The sequence below is a fragment of the Physeter macrocephalus genome, chromosome 5 (genome assembly GCF_002837175.3).
Source record: "Physeter macrocephalus isolate SW-GA chromosome 5, ASM283717v5, whole genome shotgun sequence".
NCBI lineage: Eukaryota > Metazoa > Chordata > Mammalia > Artiodactyla > Physeteridae > Physeter > Physeter macrocephalus.
This window is the reverse complement of record NC_041218.1, coordinates 88,076,762-88,096,578: the sequence shown is the minus strand read 5'-3', so window position 1 is coordinate 88,096,578 and position 19,817 is coordinate 88,076,762. Positions and strand designations below refer to the sequence as shown.

Genomic DNA, 19,817 nt, shown 5'->3' with positions numbered 1-19,817 from the left:
TATGACAGACTCTAGGTCCATCCACCTCACTACAGATAACTCAATTTCGTTTCTTTTTATGGCTGAGTAATATTCCATTGTATGTATGTGCCACATCTTCTTTATCCATTCATCTGCTGATGGATACTTAGGTTGCTTCCATGGCCTGGCAATTGTAAATAAAGCTGCAGTGAACATTGTGGTACATGACTCTTTTTGAATTATGGTTTTCTCAGGGTATATGCCCAGTAGTGCGGTTGCTGGGTCATATGGTAGTTCTATTTTTAGTTTTTTAAGGAACCTCCATACTGTTCTCCATAGTGGCTGTATCAATTTACATTCCCACCAACAGTGCAAGAGGGTTCCCTTTTCTGCACACCCTCTCCAGCATTTATTGTTTGTAGATTTTTTTATGATGGCCATTCTGACTGCACACCAGTCTTTTTTTTATGCAGCCTTGAAGTTCATTTTTCCTTTCTCAGCACTGTTTTTGTTTTTCCTCTTAACCTTTGGGTTCTGAGACTGTCCTCATTCTGTATTGAAATTCTACATGCCATGTACTGTTCTAAGTGCGTTTCACAGACACTCATTTAATACTCACAACAACCCAGTGAAGAATGGGTACTATTATTATGTCTAGCTTATAGACACAGGACCTGAAGGACCCAAGGGCCCAAAGCCACACAGTCACCAAGGGTAGCAGAGCCCAGGTCAAGCCCAGGCAGTCTGACCTTGAGCCACATGCGTCACACCTCTGGGACGCTGCCTCCCATCACAGCAGCCCGCAGCACAAATTGCCCAGCGCTCTCAAGCGCTTGCAGCCTAAAAGAAGAGGCCGCTCACATTCCATCACTCTAACAAAGCAACGATTTTAGTTTGGTGGTACCCTTTCAGTCTCTTTAATGTCTTTTATTTTTTTAAAAAACACAATCATAATCCTGAATGATTATTTAAATATGTTTTATCAACAAACGCTAAGTAAAAGATAATATCTTTTAAGTAAATGAAAATACAATAAAAATGAAAGACTTCTATTTAGGTAAAGTTGTTTTTTTTAAGCCAGGGTATATCTTATATACATAAGAGTAAGTGAACTTGTAGTTATCTTCTAAGGCTATCTAGTTTACCTAGAGGAGAACACTTTCTTCTAAAGTGGTCAGAAATTGCAGTTGCTTATTAGAGTGATAATTAATCAGTACCATTCATTATAACCACTGTGCATTGTGCTTTTTTGATATTGTTGCTTTCTAGTATTTGAAGGCAAACAAGTTTGCAGTGTAACTAGTTCACATATTGTGGCTGAAATTCACTTACTGGCTTGCCTAAATTAAATAGGGTTATGGTTAGGGAACACAGCTTAGATCAGGCATGAAAAAGAGGTATTTTCAGTTCCAAACTGAAGTTTAACATTATTAGTGTGTATAAGGATTGAACTCTGAACACTCTTCTAGTAAAGCTTAGTTTAAAAAGTGACTTAGGGGGCTTCCCTGGTGGCGCAGTGGTTGCGCGTCCGCCTGCCGATGCAGGGGAACCGGGTTCGCGCCCCGGTCTGGGAGGATCCCACATGCCGCGGAGCGGCTGGGCCCGTGAGCCATGGCCGCTGAGCCTGCGCTCCGCATCGGGAGAGGCCGCAGCAGAGGGAGGCCCGCATACCACAAAAAAAAAAAAAAAAAAAAAAAAAGTGACTTAGGGACTTCCCTGGTGGTGCAGTGGTTAAGACTCTGCACTCCCAATGCAGGGGGCCCGGGTTCGAACCCTGGTCAGGGAACTAGATTCCGCAAGCCGCAGCTAAGAGCCTGCATGCCATAACAATAATGACAAAAAAAAGAGCCTGCATGCTGCAACTAAAAATCCCGCATGCCGCAACTAAAGATCCTGCATGCTGCAACAAAGATCCCGTGTACCACAACTAAGACCAGGCACAGCCTAAATAAATAAATATTAAAAATGAAAAGTGACTTAACCTGTTCCAAGTTACGTAGCCAGTGACAAAGCTGTGATATGACCTTAATGACCCTCAGCAGTCTGCTAGTGCCTTTAGAAACCCCTGTGCTTCCACCTCCTTGCATGTTGAGTAGGGTATAGTGCTCTGAGTTCTGTCCTCATTCTCTATCCCACCTTCGTCTCCTGAAGAGTAGAAGAATCATTTGCAGTCAGACTGGGTTTATATAACTACTTACAGTTTTTCACTTCAGTCACATGCCTTTTAAGTATCTCAACTATGTATTCTCAGCTCCATCCCTACTTCTTGCTTCTATCATGCCCTTATGTCTTTTACCTTCTGTCCATTTACCTTTTAAATTACAAATCCAAACCAGCCTCTTAAGTTCTAAATTTTCCTAATTATCATTGCCTTCAAGATAAAAAGCCAAGTTTTCAGTCAGTCTCTTATTGAATTTCTCCCCAATTTTAACCAGACTAAATTAGCTCTTTACTCTTTCTTAAACATTCTGTGCCTTTTTTTGGTAACCTATATGCTTTTGGGGTAACTCTCTTTGCCTGGGTAGCCCTTTTTTCCTTTTATGTACTTTATCAACTACTTATTCTCTCAGAGTTACATTAACTCTGAGAGTTAGTCATCAGAATTCCTTCATAAACCTCCAGTTTAATTACATATCTTTCCTATGTATCACAGTCTTTTAGTCTACTCAGGCTACTATAACAAAATACTACAGACTGGGGGACTTAAACAACAGAAATTTATTTTCTCACAGTTCTGGAGGCTGGAGGTCCAAGATCAAGGTGCTGTCAGGATTGGTGTCTGTTGGAGGTTCCTTTTCCTGGCTTGTAGACGGCCACCTTCTTGCCGTATCCTCACATGGCCTTTCTTCTGTGCATGAGCTGGGAGAGATTTCTGTATCTCTTTCTCTTATAGGGACACTGGTCCTTTTGGATTAAGGCCCTACCCTTATGATTTCATTCAACCTTTATTACATCAATACATATATTACATCATATAGGCCCTATCTGTTAAGATAGTCACATTGGGGGTCAGGACTTCAAAATTTGGAATGGAGGTGGGGGGCACAATTCAGTCCATTACAGGTGTTTTAATTATTTCTTTATATGTCCCCCGTTTCCTCTAAACTGAGGAGGGTGTCTGTGATCTTATCAAGAATGCCTTTAGATTTATGTGTCTAGTTTTCATTGCAGTATTAAGTGTGTACTTTAGAGATCATGTTGGCTGTTACCCTGTTCCAAGAATTTATTTCTGAATGGCATGGTCAGCCAGGGGCAAACAATAAAATAGTCTGAAAGAGCTTGTCTGGAGTAACTTTTAGACTCATTTAAATTTAGAAAAATTATCTGGCAAGGAACAATGTTAGAGCAGTTTTTAAAGTTTTGAGGAAGTGACTGTCAGATCTATAATTAAATGTATTTTCTTTCCCTTTTTATAGTTGCCGCAATAGTATTATTCTGTTCCGCTTCTAGCCCACATAGCATACCTCTGACGGAAGTGATTGGGCCGATATGGCTGATGCTGCTCCTGGGAACTGTGCACTGCCAGATTGTTTCAACGAGAACACCCAAACCTCCGCTAAGTACAGGAGGTAAAAGAAGAAGGTACTGTCTGTTTAAAAGTGATCTTTTTGTAGATTTTTATAATTTGAATCCAGGCTTGTTCTTGACTTGAATAAAATGTTATCTTGTAAAGTTGCTTTTTCAAATAAAGCAGTGAGCTTCAGAATCAGCTACTGAATGATTTAGTTTCTGTTATTTGCTTCAGAGCCATTTTGAGACCCCATACCTGTTTTTGTTTTTGTTTTCTTTCTTGAAGCTCATTGCTGAGGCACTTAATTTCAGTGTAGGGAATACACGGTAGCTGGCATTGCTAATAATTCCCACTGTTTACAAAATCTTGTACTTTGGCAAAAACAAAAGTCAGGGAAAATTTTCAGCTAAATTCCATTTATTAAATGTCATTTGAAGCTGTTTAATATTGCCCTTTGACTAAGTAAGCAGAGCAAGTCTTACTGACCACTTAGCACAATGGAGTTCTGTTTTAAGGGTCTTTGGGAGCAATTCCTCTTTTGAATATTGTTGCTAAGAGATTGTGACATTTGCAGTTTTGGGATATTGAGATTTAAGCCCTCTTTATTTTGAAAAATAATAATACCTCATTAGATAAATAGCACTGCTGATCACACAGATTACAATTCTCTCCAATTTAAATTTTCTTCTTTCTTCATCTGCCAGTAGGTGGCATTCAAATAGGGAAGGAATGCTTTTGTTAATATCTGTCCAATGCTGTCCTTACAACCTAATGTCCACTGACCTGTCAATATGAGCAAGGAACAATACCTTAACATTTATAGAAATTGGTCTTGAATATATACTTAATATTTGGCATAACTTTTATCCAGCAATCTGAATTTTACTGTGTATTAAAGTTCCTGTGTTTATGTTTACCAAATTTATAAATGTACTACCGAGAAAGTGGTTGTTAAAATTTTAAAGCTACCTTCCACTCTTAATCTCTTCTAATGAAGGAAATTAAGAAAAGCAGCCCATTTGGAAGTACATAGGGAAGGAGATGGTTCTAGTACCACAGATAACACACAGGAGGGAGCAGTTCAGAGCCACGGTACAAGCACCGCTTACAGCGTTGGCGCTGTCTTCAGAGATCTCTGGCATGCTGCTTTCTTTTTATCGGGGTTTGTATTTATTCAAGACTTCATATGGCATAGAAATGCACTATCCCTTTTCTGGCACTCCAGTCTCAGGTAATGAGTACTAATGACTTTAAATATGACAGCCCTATTATGGATTTTATTTTGATAAGTTATAATGCTATAGGTAATGAAAAAATAGAGACCATAAAAATTTACTTTGATATATATGTAAATGCATCTATATGAGAATGAATATATACCATCAAAGTATATTCAGTTAGGATTTTTTGATTTTAGTTTCTTTTGTGATTTCTCAAGCACTATTTTATTTCTATTAAATTGGGTATTTTATTTTTATTGGCACTATAGGTAAAATTGGCTTTATTAAGACGGCATGTGAGTTGTATGACTTTTTTTAGCCTCAATTATCTAAAATAAAACATACAGGTATTGTTATTTGAAAGAATAAAATATATACTATAATATGAAATTCTGTTTTTGTACTTTGGGTTTTTTGTTTAGTTTGTACCATAATAAAAATTTACCAAAACTGATGAAAGTTGCTAAGTTAATAAATTAAGAAAAGGGATACTGCAAGTAACTATTTACGGTCACTTTTGTTAACTTCTCTGCTAATATCACTGTTTTATCAGTTTGTGATTGTGCTCATATGATAACGTTGATCATGCATTATACAATTAAGCAGTTGTATCATGGCATATTCTTATTGATTGTAATTTGGGGGGAAATTTTCCCAAATTTTAATACTGATAGTTTGCAGTAATGTGGCATTAAGTTGATTGTCTGACTTTTTCAGCCACTTAGTCTTCTTCCAGAGAAGATACAGGTTTTATTTTGTTTTTTGCTTTTTGTGGGGTTTTTTTTGGCCGCACCGTGCTGGCATGTGGGATCTTCGTTCCCCAACCAGAGATCGTACCCGCACCCCATGCATTGGAAGCACAGAGTCTTAACTACTGGGCGGCCAGGGAAATCCCTGTTTTGTTTTGTTTTTAACTTGGGTTGGATTTTGTCTCTCTCTCTCTCTTTGTTAGTCTTTTTTAATAATGTATATAAATAGCTCTGCTTTCTGACAGTAAAGATATGATAGTTTTATCACTGCAGAGTCAATTTCTTAAACATTTCTCAAGACTTTCTGTTAAGCAATTATAAATAGTATAGTGGATATATTTTGCTTTGGGGGGATCATTTAGTTGTTTTTGTTGTCTGAAACTGGTGTTGTATTATTATGTACTATTCAGAATCCTCCTAAATTAATAGGTTGGTGCCTTTAGAATTCTACCATGTTTCTCTAGTCAAATGAGTTTCAGACTTTAATTTTCCTCTTTTGGGGCTGTAGCATGACCTTGACTACTAGTAATTGATATTATAATGGCTAAATCCCTTTGGATTTATTCCCTTTAATCATGACAACTATAATCTAAATGTTTTTAAAGATGCAGCATTTTCAGCTGTCTCATTTGGGACCTAGTTTGCCAGCATATGAATGAGACTGTTTTAAATATTGGGTACAAAAAGATCTTAAGAAAAATGTTAGTTTTAGAAGTTCTAAACTGAGTTCTGGAATCTTGATGATGTCTTGGTGTTTCAGGCTGTGATAAATCAGAAAGGGCTTAAACTGAAATATCAACTGAGACTTAAAATTGTTTCTGGTGATAACAAGTTGAAAAGCTGGATACTTCCATTAAGGTATCTGAATTAGCATAACTGATAAGAAAATAGATGCATAACCCGACAAATATCTAAGCTTTGTATTTGGTGACTTGATGGTCTTCTAGATGTTAGAATGAAAACTACTATTTTTTTTTTTTTTTTTTTTTTTTTTTGTGAGGTACGCGGGCCTCTCACTGTTGTGGCCTCTCCCTTCGCGGAGCACAGGCTCCAGATGTGCAGGCCCAGCGGCCATGGCTCACGGGCCCAGCCGCTCCGCGGCATGTGGGATCTTCCCGGACCGGGGCACGAACCCGCATCCCCTTCATCAGCAGGCGGACTCGCAACCACTGCGCCACCAGGGAAGCCCGAAAACTACTATTTTTAATTAACATCCTGTATTTATATGTTAGAAAGGCCCTACTTATTATCATCTCTAAGTACATTTCATTCTCAAGGTAAAACTATTCTTTTTAAAATAAGGCATAGTATTTCTTATTTGAAAAAAATTGGGAATTATTGTAAAAGAATTCTACAAACCTGAGAAAACTAAGGCAAAGTATCAATTAGAAAAGATGTAGAAATCAACCGTATTTCCTAAGGATTTAGCCCTTTAATATCAGTTAATTGTCTTAAATTAGCATAATTATAGTTGCTGCTAGAAAGATTAAATAGGAAGAATTACATCTAGATTGTGGAGCTTCCCTGGTGGTTAAGAATCCGCCTGCCAATGCAGGGGACACAGGTTCACGTCTGGTCCGGGAAGATCCCACATGCCACGGAACAACTAAGCCCACGCACCACAACCACTGAGCCTGCACTCTAGAGCCCGTGAGACACAACTACTGAAGCCCAGGCGCCTAGAGCCAGTGCTCTGCAACAAGAGAAGCCACAGCAGTGAGAAGCCCGTGCACCGCAATGAAGGGTAGCCCTCGCTCGTGCAACTAGAGAAAGCCCATGCACAGCAACAAAGACCCAACACAGCCAAAAATAAATAAATAAATTTTTAAAAGAGTAGATTTTACACCTCTTCAGCGTAATACTTATTTCAAAATTCAGATGGATCCTAAGTACTCTTTCATGTCCTTTAAGATTCATTTGATGACTACAATATCATTAAAACAAAGTCAGTAGAAACTATGCTCTTTTTTGAGTAGAAAAAGTAACTTATATAAATTGACTTGGTGAATTAGAGACAGATATCAGAATAAAACCAGGTTACTTGTTAATTCCTATGCGTGAGTGACCTACCTTGAAGATTTCTTTTCTGTTTAGCTTCCATATTTGCTGTTTTTAACACTAAAGTGAAAATTAGATTCAATAAATTGATTTTCTTCACAGAATGGAGTATACTGCGTAATATAAGTTAAAATTTTATGCAGTCCCACCAGAATTTTTTGATACAGGGATTAAAATTTGGTTTTTACTGACTGTAGTTTAAAAAGTTCAGTAATTGAAGCTATAGACTGGGTGAAGGTCTATTGGATGTCTTCCACAGAAAGGATGAAGACCGTGTAAATGCCAGTATATCCCAGATTTTTAAGACTATCTTATGGCCACAACTAGGTAACTTATTAAATTTGCTAGAGTTACTGTATTTTAGAGTTGGACTGGTCCTAGAAAGATTACAGGTACTATAAATAAACCCAATTTAGTACACACCTCTCAAACTTATGTGTGGTAGAGGGTACCTAGAGAAACATAGGATCCCAAAAGTCTTTGAAGGGCTATGTTAGCATGTAAACAAGGTGTATGCATAGCTCCAGATAGCAGTGATGGTTATATATAGGCCCCTGTGTCATTTTCTTATATCTGAGATTTTATGCATTCTGTTTCTCTAACCTCCTCTCCTCCTTGATTCCTAACCTTGTGCAAATGAGGGCAAGGCCAGAAATTTCATACTATGTTCTAGAACAAGAGTTATCTGCTACTGTTAACTTCCCCCTAGCAACTCTAATGTCCTTTAATACTGAAAGGATGATCTTCAGTTGGCTCAATTTGTATACCTCTGGATATTTTTGAGAGCACCAACAAATACTTCCAACGTTTTTTCCATGGCAGGACAGAGTATCATGAGTGTTCTTGATTACGTGACTAGGTTTTTAAATATAGAAACACAGTAGTTTTCGTGTTTGACACAATACATTTGATATTTTATAAGCTAGTAAGTTTTTAAAAGTTGTGTTAACTTTTTGGCTAAAGTTTTTATGTGAAAAAATTCAGTTTTATGATTTACTTATGGTGTAGATTGTACATTTATTTGCATTTTTTTAGAAAAGAAATTGTCTCTCACTATATCTCACAAAGGAACTAGGGTAGTTATACTACATGTAAAGTCATGTCCTCCTAAGAGTATTTTTGACATAGAGCTACCCTTCTTGAATGTCAAGCGTAATACTTTAAAGAAAATTTTACACAGGTCATGCCATCCAAAGATTCAAGTGTTAATTAGTTATTAGCTAGTTATAAAACTATAAGCCATGACCATGGCAGTGAAATTGCACATTGTATCTTTGCAAATGCTTTTTGTTCAGAATCCAGTGCAGCAGTATATAAATGCTGAACCACTATGTTGTACACCTGAAACTAATATAATATTGTATATCAACTCTACTTCAATTTTTAAAAAATCCAAATGCAGGAAATACTGCTTCTATCATTGAATACGTAAAATCATGGTAGACTTGTATGTCTCCATTTTCAACATACTACTAACCTCACTGCCCAGGTGCCTGTGACTCATAGTGTTTGGGTTGGTCTAAGAAACTATTGTTAACTCTGGTTTTATTAAGTGAGTGTATTATATGCATAAAGTGTAGCTATCAAAAGGTAAGATCTTTCTGTGGATAAAACTAAAAAACACCATTTCTTTCTATATTGTAGGACAATAATTCCTAACCAGCTTCTTTCTATCCTGCTTTTGTTTTTGATACGGAATGATGATTTAGAATCATGTGTTTATTTTAAAATAAAAGTGCTGTTAATATTGAATCACTATGCTGTAAAAAAAAAAAAAATACAATTACAAAAAAAAAAACAACCCACTAAATTCTCCCCTGAGAAGGAGGAAATTCTATTAAATGATCCCTTGCCCCCCCAAAAAAAGAAAGGAAAAAAATCAAAATATTTAGCTCACTTCAGTTTATTTTTTTTACATATTTTTAAGTTCACTTAAATAGAAGTAACTTCCCTTTAAAAAATATACTCTAAGTAGAATTTCACAATATATATATTTAAAAAATAAATCTCTCACTCCCACTGTCTTTCCCTAATAATTTTACCCCCTTTTGTCGGGGAATGGGAAGAATTACTTAAACATATGAGTCTTGGTAACCTATGTTCCTTTTGAGAAATTAATATAATTCTGTGAAGTTCTTACTTTCAGCAATTAATGACAATATGAATGATATAGCAATCAGTGGTAAAACTAAACCTTGCCTGGAGCAGTCACAATTTTTGACCCTCTTTAACCTGCTTTATTAGAACTTAGCTCTCCTACATTTTCTCCTGTCAGCATGTCCCTGATGCTCAGATCTAAAGTAATCAGTTTGTACCTTTAAAAATATATAATTTTATTTTGAAACAATTTCAAACTTACAGAAATGTTGAGAGAACAGTGCAAAGAACTCCCATATATCTTTCCCCCAGAGACCCAGTTCAATTCTGTTAATTGTCCCTATTAATATCCTTTAGAGCAAAAGGATCAATCTGGGATCATGTGCCACATCCAGGGGTCATGTCTTGTCTCCTTCCTTGTGGGACAGACTTCAGTCTTTCCTCAAGTTTCATGTTTTTCACAGTTTTGAAGAGACAGGGCAGTCACTTTGTAGAATGTCTATTAATTTGGGTTTATGCAGGTGGTTTTCTGGATCTAGCTCCAAGTGACTTGTGAGAGCTGAATATGTGTATATCTTCCCAGTGCTGTCTTCAGTGTTGTCAGTTTGTACTTGAAACTGGCCGTGGTAGGATTATTTACACCATGGAAATAAGGGAACACTATAAACAAGAGCTTTTTACCCCTGGATAGCTGGTTGTTCAACATTGAGCAGCATACCAGAGTTAGTAGTGTGATATTTCTTTATAATTAAACCCAGTTATGCATTTTTGGCAGCAATATCATTGCATCCTGTCAGGTGGCAAACTATGTAGATTTGTTCCCCTACTAGTGATATTTATATGAATCATTCGATTAAGATAGTGTCTGCTATATTTCTCCATTGTAAATTTATTTTTTTTTCCTTTATAATCAACAAATGTCCTATGTGGAGATACATTAACTATAAAAATAACCTCTTTCTCATCCCACCTTCACCTTCTGGTTTTAGTGTCCATTGATGATTCTTACTTGAATTATTATTATGGTGGTTGGCAAATGGTAATTTTTCTAACTCTATCATTCCTTCTACATTTATTACTTGGCATTCTACTTTACGGAAGAGCTTTCCCTTAATTATTTACTTATGGATTTCTATTTTTTTCAATTTGTTGCTGTCATTATTTATTTTGATATTAGATTGGCTTCAGTTTGGCCAGGGGAGCCCCTTTGAGCAGTTTCTTTGTCTTTTTGGCATGTCCTTATCATTCTCTGAAGCCTTCCTTACTTTCTGGCACAACAAAATGTTTCCAGCTTCAACTTGTACTTCCTCTGCCTCAAGCCTGGAATGAGTCACTTCTTCAAGGAGAGTGGTACGTAGAAACCAAGATCTGAATGCTGGATACACTCATTGCTATTGTGGTGTTGCTACCCTGGGGCCTTCTCAGTGGACAGAGCTAGAAAGTGTGTGTGTGTGTGTGTGTGTGTGTGTGTGTGTGTGTGTGTGCATGTCCTTTTATATTTATATTTCTTTAGATATAAGCCATGAATTTGCAGTGGTAGTTCCAATTCAGATACAATATCACGGAGTTCATTTTATCTTTTCTCCTCTCTATATCTTCTCTATCACTGAAAAATCTGGTTCCTATTGTCCTCAGTATACTTATTCAATTAATCCTCTGTATGTAGCCCATCTCCCATCCCCTCTGGGCTGCACCTGGCCCCCTGCCCTAAAATTGCCTTCAAATGAGTTGCCATTACTGGCTGTTGCTGGGCTGCTCCTGCTGTTCCATTCCAACAATGCTTTTCCAAGTGCTGTTATTACCAGCCAGTGCCAAGCTGCCTGGATTTGTATTTTGAACTGCTTTGTAAACTCTGAGGTTGGTACTTACATTTAGTGTTTTCTTTGTTATTTCAGCTTGGTTTGCAAGTTATCTGCACTTAGCAGAAGAGAAGCATCAGATAGCTACTGTAGCTTAGTAACTTGCTGTTCATATCTTCTGATAGTGTTACTTGTACTTCGAGGAGATATTGGGAGAGAGAAACAACCCAGAGAAGATTGGAAGGAGGCAGAGATAAGGAAGAAAGGAAGTAGGGAGGAAGTAGGAGATAGCCGAAAGGTAAATGGAACAAGTGCTACTAGTACTCTTGCCCCTGGCTTAACATAGTCTTTACTCTGTCCTGGTAAGGAAAGAATACATTCCCCTTAGAAAAATTCTTAAAGCAGCCATTATCATGGCTGATTCAAAGCCCTTTTCACTAGGCCCGTATCTTTTGGCCCTCTAGGGTTCTGGTTCACTCTGCAAGTTTACAGCTACTTTTTTTTTTGCTTTGACCATTGGCTTCTAGGCCTGTGTTATCAACTGCTTACTGATCTTTCTCAGGATGTTCCCAGGCACTTAAGGTCCAACATTCTATCTTTCTTCCCAAATAAATTTCTCTTCTTGCATATCCTGGCTGATTAATGGCTCTGTTCTATCAACTTTTCAGTCTTCCTTCACCTTATTCACCACCTTCCCCCTCCCTTTCCAGCCCAGTACAGTTTCCATGAAGCTTCGTAAGTACCTTTCCAGCACACACTTTCACTGTCTTTGAGTTTCTCACATTTTTAAGATATCAAGTAACTTCACTTCCCTTGGTCTTTTTCCACATCTACATGTTGCACAATATTCAAGGGAGAGGTAAAGGGAACAGTTAATAATTGGCATTTCTATCTCTTTCTTCTCTAGGCAGAGAAGGTCCCAGGTGTTTTCTGCACCTTTTTTTTTTTCTCTTTTGCCCTTTCTCCTCTGTAATTCCTTGTCCTCCCTCCTCTGCCACTCTTAAATGATCTTTGTTCTATGGCTCATTTCCTTAGTCTCTCCATGCCTCTAGGGTAATATAGAAAGAAAAGGGTCAGAAGATTAGACTTTTGCTGAGGTGTGTTCTTCATGACCAGAAAGCATCAGAGCTCTGTAGAGCATATGGGAGATATGGACTGTCTGTCCGCTTTAGTAGTCTTGCAGGAGAAGTTCAGGAAGGAAAGGGGCCTGCTTGTACGAGACGGAAATTTTCTAGGCTTTGATGAGTGCGTTAAGAAGAAATCCTAACAGGCAGTTTCCCAGAGAGTGGGCATTTGGAGGTAGTGTGGAGAATATAATTAACCTCATAGTCAGAAGGTCTGTGTTCTAATGTCAGCTTTGCCTCTAACTGGCTATGTGACCTTAAATAAGTCACCTAGACCTCTTTATATTTCTGATTCCTTGTTTCCAAAATGAATATTTAGCATAGATGAATTCTAAGGTCCTGCACAGTTCTGATGGATTCCAATAGAACTGAGTAACTGTAGTGTTGAAGATAACATTTTTTCCCCATTTGAAAGTCCTTTTGTTTTTTGACCTGCCTGAAGGCAATATACTAGTTTTATTTTTCCTGTCTTGCAAAACTGATACTTTGGAGAAAATTCAAGGGAATTTATTTAAATATTATTAAATACAATTGCTTTTTAGTAATGTTTTATGACAGACTTAACCTGCATTGAGCACATTTTAATTTTATGTGGGATTTACATTATGTTTCTACTAATATTTCTTTTGGATAGCCATTCTTTCACCCACTGTAGTCTCTGAAGAGGACTCTTCAAGTATTTGCCTATTAATCAAATGGTTTATTATTTTCCATGTTATATTTTTTGTATTGAGAAAAACTTAATACCTATAAATGAAGAACCTCAATTGTAGTATTTTAGGTACTTGTGAACTACATGATTACTAACATTTTTTCTAGAGTATTTCAGTGGATGAAAGAGGTTACTTCTTTTTCTTTGTGTTCTTTGTTTTTACTTCTTCCATTATGTAGAATCTTGTACACAGTTTTCCCTTTTTTCTTGTGCTTTTGTGTTACAAAAGGTCCTGTGTCTCCATTGTATATTAAAATGAATTTATCAGAGATATTTATGTATCCATACTAATGGTAAAGTATTTGGGTAAAGGAGAGTATTAAAACTAAGTTAAACCACTAATTGCAACTTAATAATTCCTGAGGTAGTTCTTAAAAAAATAAGACCTTAAAAATATATTATTAACCATAATAAAATCGCTAAAATTTTGATCCTAGATTTTGCTCAAAGACCAGGTGATTTTTTTTAATCATTTTAAAAATAAGTTTATTTATTTATTTATTTATTTTGGCTGTGTTGGGTCTTCGTTGCCGCGCGCAGGCTTTCTGTAGTTGCCGCGAGCGGAGGCTACTCTTCGTTGTGGTGTGCGGGCTTCTCATTGCGGTGGCTTCTCTTGTTGCAGAGCACGGGCTCTAGGCGCACGGGCTTCAGTAGTTGTGGCACGTGGGCTCAGTAGTTGTGGTTCACGGGCTCTAGAGCGCAGGCTCAGTAGTTGTGGCACATGGACTTAGTTGCTCCACGGCATGCGGGATCTTCCCGGACCAGGGCTCGAACCCATGTACCCTGCATTGGCAGGCGGATTCTGAACCACTGCACCACCAGGGAAGTCCAGACCAGGTGATTTTGACCAATAATTGTTTGGTAAGTTAGGGCATGCCTCTTAGAATTACTATTTGTAAGACCTTAAAACTTATAAAATAAGCTGAAGTAGGACATTGATTTACATGTTTACTTTTTATGATAGATATTATATTTCTGAATTATTTATTGTAAAAATAAGGTAGTGATTAAAATGCTGAGAAATAACTACCAGATTTAATTATTAACAGATCTCATTTCTGCTTGTAACCTATCCAAAATAAGCTAAGTCCACATAACAAGCTTCACATATTTTCCTTTTTAGATCAAAGAAAGCAAAAAATTCAATTGATAAATCAACTGAGACTGACAATGGCTATGTATCCCTTGATGGGAAAAAGACTGTTAAAAGCAGCGAAGATGGAGTACAAAGCCATGAACCTCAGTGTGAAACTCTTCGACCAGAAGAGGCAACCTGGAACACAGGAACACTGAGGAACATTCCCAGCAAAGTAAGTGTGATTTTTAAAAGTAATTTGTGTGATTTTATGTTAGTTAATGGGAAGTGAGTTAGACATAGTAGTTGCCCTTGAGTATATGTATTTTTCTCCAGAATTTATTCTGTGAGTCTTTACAAATCACACTGATGAAGCTGAAAATCAGATAAAGTAGTGTGAATAAACCTGATTTCCAGTATAACTTGGTGCCTTCTGAATTGATTGATGGCTCCAGTTTTTCTGAAATGTTAAAGCACTTTATAATTTATAGTTGATATTTGTTAAATGTTACTTTTTATTTCCCCATTTCTGTGTGTGTGTAAGAATTTATTTCAAATGGAACATCTAAATTATTCTAGACACTGAACTAGGACCCTGGTTTTCCATTAATGTTCTCTAAGAAAATATTACCTTGTTTTTCCTACCTTTGTTACCTTTGGTGTCAGCACATTTGTTTTGTTTTTAATTTGAAAAAAATTCTTACTAAGGAAATATTTGTTAAGGATAACAATTGTTTGTTTACTTTTCCAGAAGAAACCCTGGGTTTATTGTAAAACAGCTTAATGTAATATCTTCTTTCTCTTTGTTTCCCTGAAGTTTTTTTGTTAAATAATTTATTCTTTTTTAAAAAAAATTTTATTTATTTGTTTATTTGTTTGTTTTTAATTTTTGGCTGTGTTGGGTCTTTGTTGCTGCACATGGGCCTTCTGTAGTTGAGGCAAGCAGGGGCTACTCTTCTTTGCGGGGGGTGGGCTTCTCATTGTGGCTTCTCTTGTTGCAGAGCACGGGCTCTAGAGCACAGGCTCAGTAGTTGTGGCGCATGGGCTTAGCTGCTCCATGGCATGCGGGATCTTCCCGGGCCAGGGATCGGACTCGTGTCCTCTGCGATGGCAGGCGGATTCTTAACCACTGCGCCACCAGGGAAGCCCAGATAATTTATTCTTTAAAAGCTGTTACAGTACAAAAATATATATATATGGTCAAATTAAAAGATGTTACCTTTGTTACATTTAGGAACGTAAGCATGAACATGTGTGTTGAGGAAAGTAAAGGAAGAAAAGAGGATTCTCTATTTTGAGTGAAGTATGTGTTATTGCTTGACAGTACATGTATTTTCAGTACCTGTAGCTATATAATAAATAGCATGGGGCAGCAATGAATCAGAGTCCCTTACTCTGATTTTAGATTTTTGAGGCATTTAACTCTCTGGTAATGTGAGCCTCACATCACTAGCATCAGTCAACAAATAAATTAAGTTTTTAGTCATGCAGTTTTCAAACACATTTCCAGGTATGTATTACCTACTAATGTCATATAAGAGGAACATGAAAGTATCAGTAAAATATCTGCTCTGGAGTCTCTCAGTTTCAGAACTTCTGGAATCTGGTTATCTCTAAAAAATCAATATTTACATGGTGTTGTCTGCCTGATATGTGTTTCATTCAGCTACCAATCACCTCCTCATTGCTTCATAACCCATTATTAAATCAGTGCTGGTCTTAAGATTGATAGCATTTTTTGGTTTGTGAGAATAATGTAATTCATTTTAGGTCTCTCAAGCTTCCTTTAAAGGGTCTCTGTTCTGCTTTTATACTATTTTATGTTCTCAATTTTGTAAGCCATTTCAGATCCTTTTGTGAACAGAAATGTTATAGAACAATATTTGACAAATGACTATTGAGTTACTTTAGTCACTGATTTAAGACATTTTTTAGAAAATCAGGTAGTACTAATCAATTACTCTGAGATCTTTAGAGGTACTTGAAGGTATATGTGTATATGTATGTATAATTTAAAATTTTGCAGTTTTAAAGCTGCAAGGTTAGTCAGAAATTACCAACAACTCTCTTTTTATACTCCTAACTTAGGATACCCAAAGGACAATAACGAATGTCTCTGATGAAGTCTCCAGTGAAGAAGGTCCAGAAACAGGATACCCATTGCGCCGTCATGCAGACAGGACTTCTGAGAGCATTCTTCGGAATAGAAAGTCACACCATTATAAGAAACATTACCCTAATGAGGTATATACTTTGGCCCTGCATCTGTACATATATATCTATTTTGTATGTTTTTAATTTAAAACTTTTTTCAACAAGTTTATGATTATTGAAATAACAGATATTTCCCATCAATCTCGATATCGTACTGTTATATGGTCTGGACTTACAGAGGAGCAGTTTTAGATTAATGTATTTCACACATGATAGCCACACACTTGTATTCATTTTGTGCATTATCTCTGAAGACTCATACATTGAGTTTGTTGTTTCCTTTTAAAGAAGATCCTGGAGAGACAATCTGTGAACTCCTGTGTTATTCTTTTCCACGATTTGAAAGGCTTTATAACTTCTAGATTGTAGCAGAGTTATTCTAAGTGACTTCCTTCATGTTACTGTCACCAGTTAAGTCGCCCAGGCTATAAAATTCAATTCCTTTCTCTTCTTTGATTCTGTTTTTCTTTATTAATGTCTGTTTTTCTCCAAACCCTTTTCCAACTTTATCACATCTCTTGAAGTTATTGTATCTCTTGAAATATTTAAATAGAAAAAACATTTCATTCAATTGTATTTTCACATTTTATTCTAAGGACAATACATTGTCTTGCTTGAAGGCACATGAATTACTTTTTACGTCACTTTTTGATAAACATTACCTTCTACTCTTTTTGTACTGTATTAGAATATATATTTTTTTCTTGATGATTTAGGGTCAAACTTGCGAAAAATCTAATATTATGCTGTGCTGGAATATGAATAGCTTAAGAGTTTTAAGATTAGAAGAGTTACTCTTTCTTTGTACACTGTTCTTTGTGGTTTTATCTCTAGTTAATCTTTCTACGTGACTACAGCTGTTTCTTCTCTCAGTGGCTGCCATTAGAAAGACACTAATGCCAGTATGTCTACTCATTGCCTCTTCATCCACATTATCTGATGTACCGTTTAGTGTTCCTAAGCCAGTTAACCATGCTTGTGAAATTCAAAGTCTTATTCCATGCACAGGTAGAAGTCTTTTGGTCCTGGAAAAAATTCAGGACCTCCTATAGAAGGAGGTCTCCATTCTCCTATTGAATAAATTACTTGGCTTTAGAGGTACTTTTCTCTCCCCTGATCTTTACTTTTCTTGGTTTGCAGCTATATTTTGAAATATTGAGATTCTTGAAGGGCAGAACATTATTCTACTAATCTTAACTTTTAAATAAATGTTTCTTAAAATCTTCCAGATTCCAAGCTAAGTAAGGCTGATAATTAGCTATTAGGCATTGGTTGTTTTAAATCTTTTTAAAAGTGATATAAAAGATTACTTAAAAATAAAATCTGGTCTTCAAATTCTTCATCTGTGAAGTGAGGAACTTTAGACTAGAAAATATTTAAAAAGCTGTATTTCAGTTCCAAATTTTTTTGCTCTCAAGTCAAACCACCTTCAAAGTTCTTATTTTTTATTGAAAAAGCAAAATACAACCTCCTTTGAATAAGTAAAATTCAGACAGAGGATCTGTAGTGTTGTTTTGCATCTATATGGATTTATTACTATACTCTTCAAATTACTGGTGATACTGTTTTCTTTTAGGGTGAGGCACAAAGAAATCATTTGGGGAAGCACTTTGTGCAGGGGTAAGACTGGTGGGCCTCACTTTAAGAGTACTGGTCAGGGACCCAGCCATTTGTTGTAAACCTCCCAGATGTGAGCATCTATAGATATACTTTTTAGGGGCATTTAGTTTTTCAGGAAGAATCATCCAGTCTTCTGGTGGCATGGGGGTGGTAGATATTACACCACGCTGTCATGGTGTTTGGCACCAAGGGGGTTGGGGATGAGGTAGTGATCTTGCCATTCAGTGTGTTGGACTTTCACCTAACCCTCCTCCCTCTTACCCCTCAACCCCCAAACCCTACCCCCCACCCTAGTTTCTTGCCTTTTTCTACTATCTACAATATCTGATTGGCTTCTTCCAGTCTCTTGTTGGGAAGATGGTGGTAGAATTACTTGGTTAACTGAGATATAGGAGGTGTCCTGGGGAACTGGTAGCTCTGTTTAAGCATTTGTCCTGTTTCCTAGCTCTGTTTTGCTTTGTTTAACTCTGCAGGTATCTTTCAATTTTTATTCCCTATTGTGGATTAGCTTTTCATCTGATGAAGGCAGCATTTGATGGGAAGCATAGTGAAGAAACCATGGGCATGGAGTCAGACTACTTAAGTGACTTTGGAAAAATTATTTAACTTACCTGAGTCTCAGTTTCTGCCTCTGTACAGTGGGGAGGGAAGGAGACTGGCCTCATCAGATTGTTAAGTTTAAGTAAGATTATGCATAATGCCAGGCACAAGGCATTTATGTTATAAATGCTTATTCCCTTCATCTATTTCAGTTCAAATAAATAAACTTTCTTAATATGATTGTATCCTTAGTTTTAGCTATCTGTCTAAAGATTCAAAATGAGCAGAACAAATTGTATTAAATGAGCTATTAACTTGAGCTATTTTCTTCAGTTCTAAAATTTCCTGTTTTTTGGCTTAATTCAGCAATTTGTAGTGAAATTTAAAGTGGCCACTAAATACTGCAGATAAAATTCTGTTTGAAATGTAAGTAATTATAGGCAATAATTTTTAGATTTTACATTTGTAAAATGGCCCACTTATTAATCAGTATTTGACAAAATAAAGAATTATAGATATTTCTTTATCCCTGAAATCACCCATTAGTTTCACTTAAACAGTCGTCATGCCTTTAATCCTATTACTTATTTCTGTATCTGATTAACAAGTCTGCATCAGAAATTAGTTATAGATAATAAGCTAGTTTTATCAAAAATTTTGGATTAGCAATTACTGATTACTTAATACAGTCTGTGTCTTGCTATCTAATGAAAAGTGTTGTGATGAAAACTGCTTATGCTTCAAATATTCTGGTTGACATTAGTGAATTGGAAGTATTTTTGGAGTGCTTTTCACGAAAGAAAGCTGACTAATTTTTACACTTTTCTCTTTCTGTATTTTTTTTTCTTTCTTTTTTCATTTTCCTGCTCAACTCTTTTGGAAAATTTTTACTTCTCCCTCAAACAACCCTCCTCCCACACATACTCTATCTCAGTACACTAAATATATATTTGGTATCCCATTCTAATATCAATAAATTAATTATCAATAATATATCTGGGCTTCCCTGGTGGCGCAGTGGTTGAGAGTCCGCCTGCCGATGCGGGGGACACGGGTTTGTGCCCCGGTCCGGGAGGATCCCGCGTGCTGCGGAGCGGCTGGGCCTGTGAGCCATGGCCGATGGGACTGCGCGTTCGG

The 19,817-nt window shown here is 36.7% G+C and overlaps 1 protein-coding gene across 5 annotated transcripts in view; it reads left to right on the top strand.

Moving 5' to 3' along the window:
- PHTF2 (putative homeodomain transcription factor 2) overlaps positions 1-19,817 on the top strand; it is a 154,067-nt gene that overhangs the window by 79,792 nt on the left and 54,458 nt on the right. For 3 of the 5 annotated variants that reach the window (XM_055085057.1, XM_028490146.2, XM_055085058.1), the window contains exons 6-9: positions 3,378-3,543; positions 4,470-4,703; positions 14,355-14,541; positions 16,395-16,550. In XM_055085057.1, the coding sequence (XP_054941032.1) occupies positions 3,378-3,543; positions 4,470-4,703; positions 14,355-14,541; positions 16,395-16,550 (743 nt within the window). The remainder of the gene's footprint in view (positions 1-3,377; positions 3,544-4,469; positions 4,704-14,354; positions 14,542-16,394; positions 16,551-19,817) is intronic. The other 2 variants (XM_024115951.3, XM_024115952.3) reach the window with 2 other exon arrangements.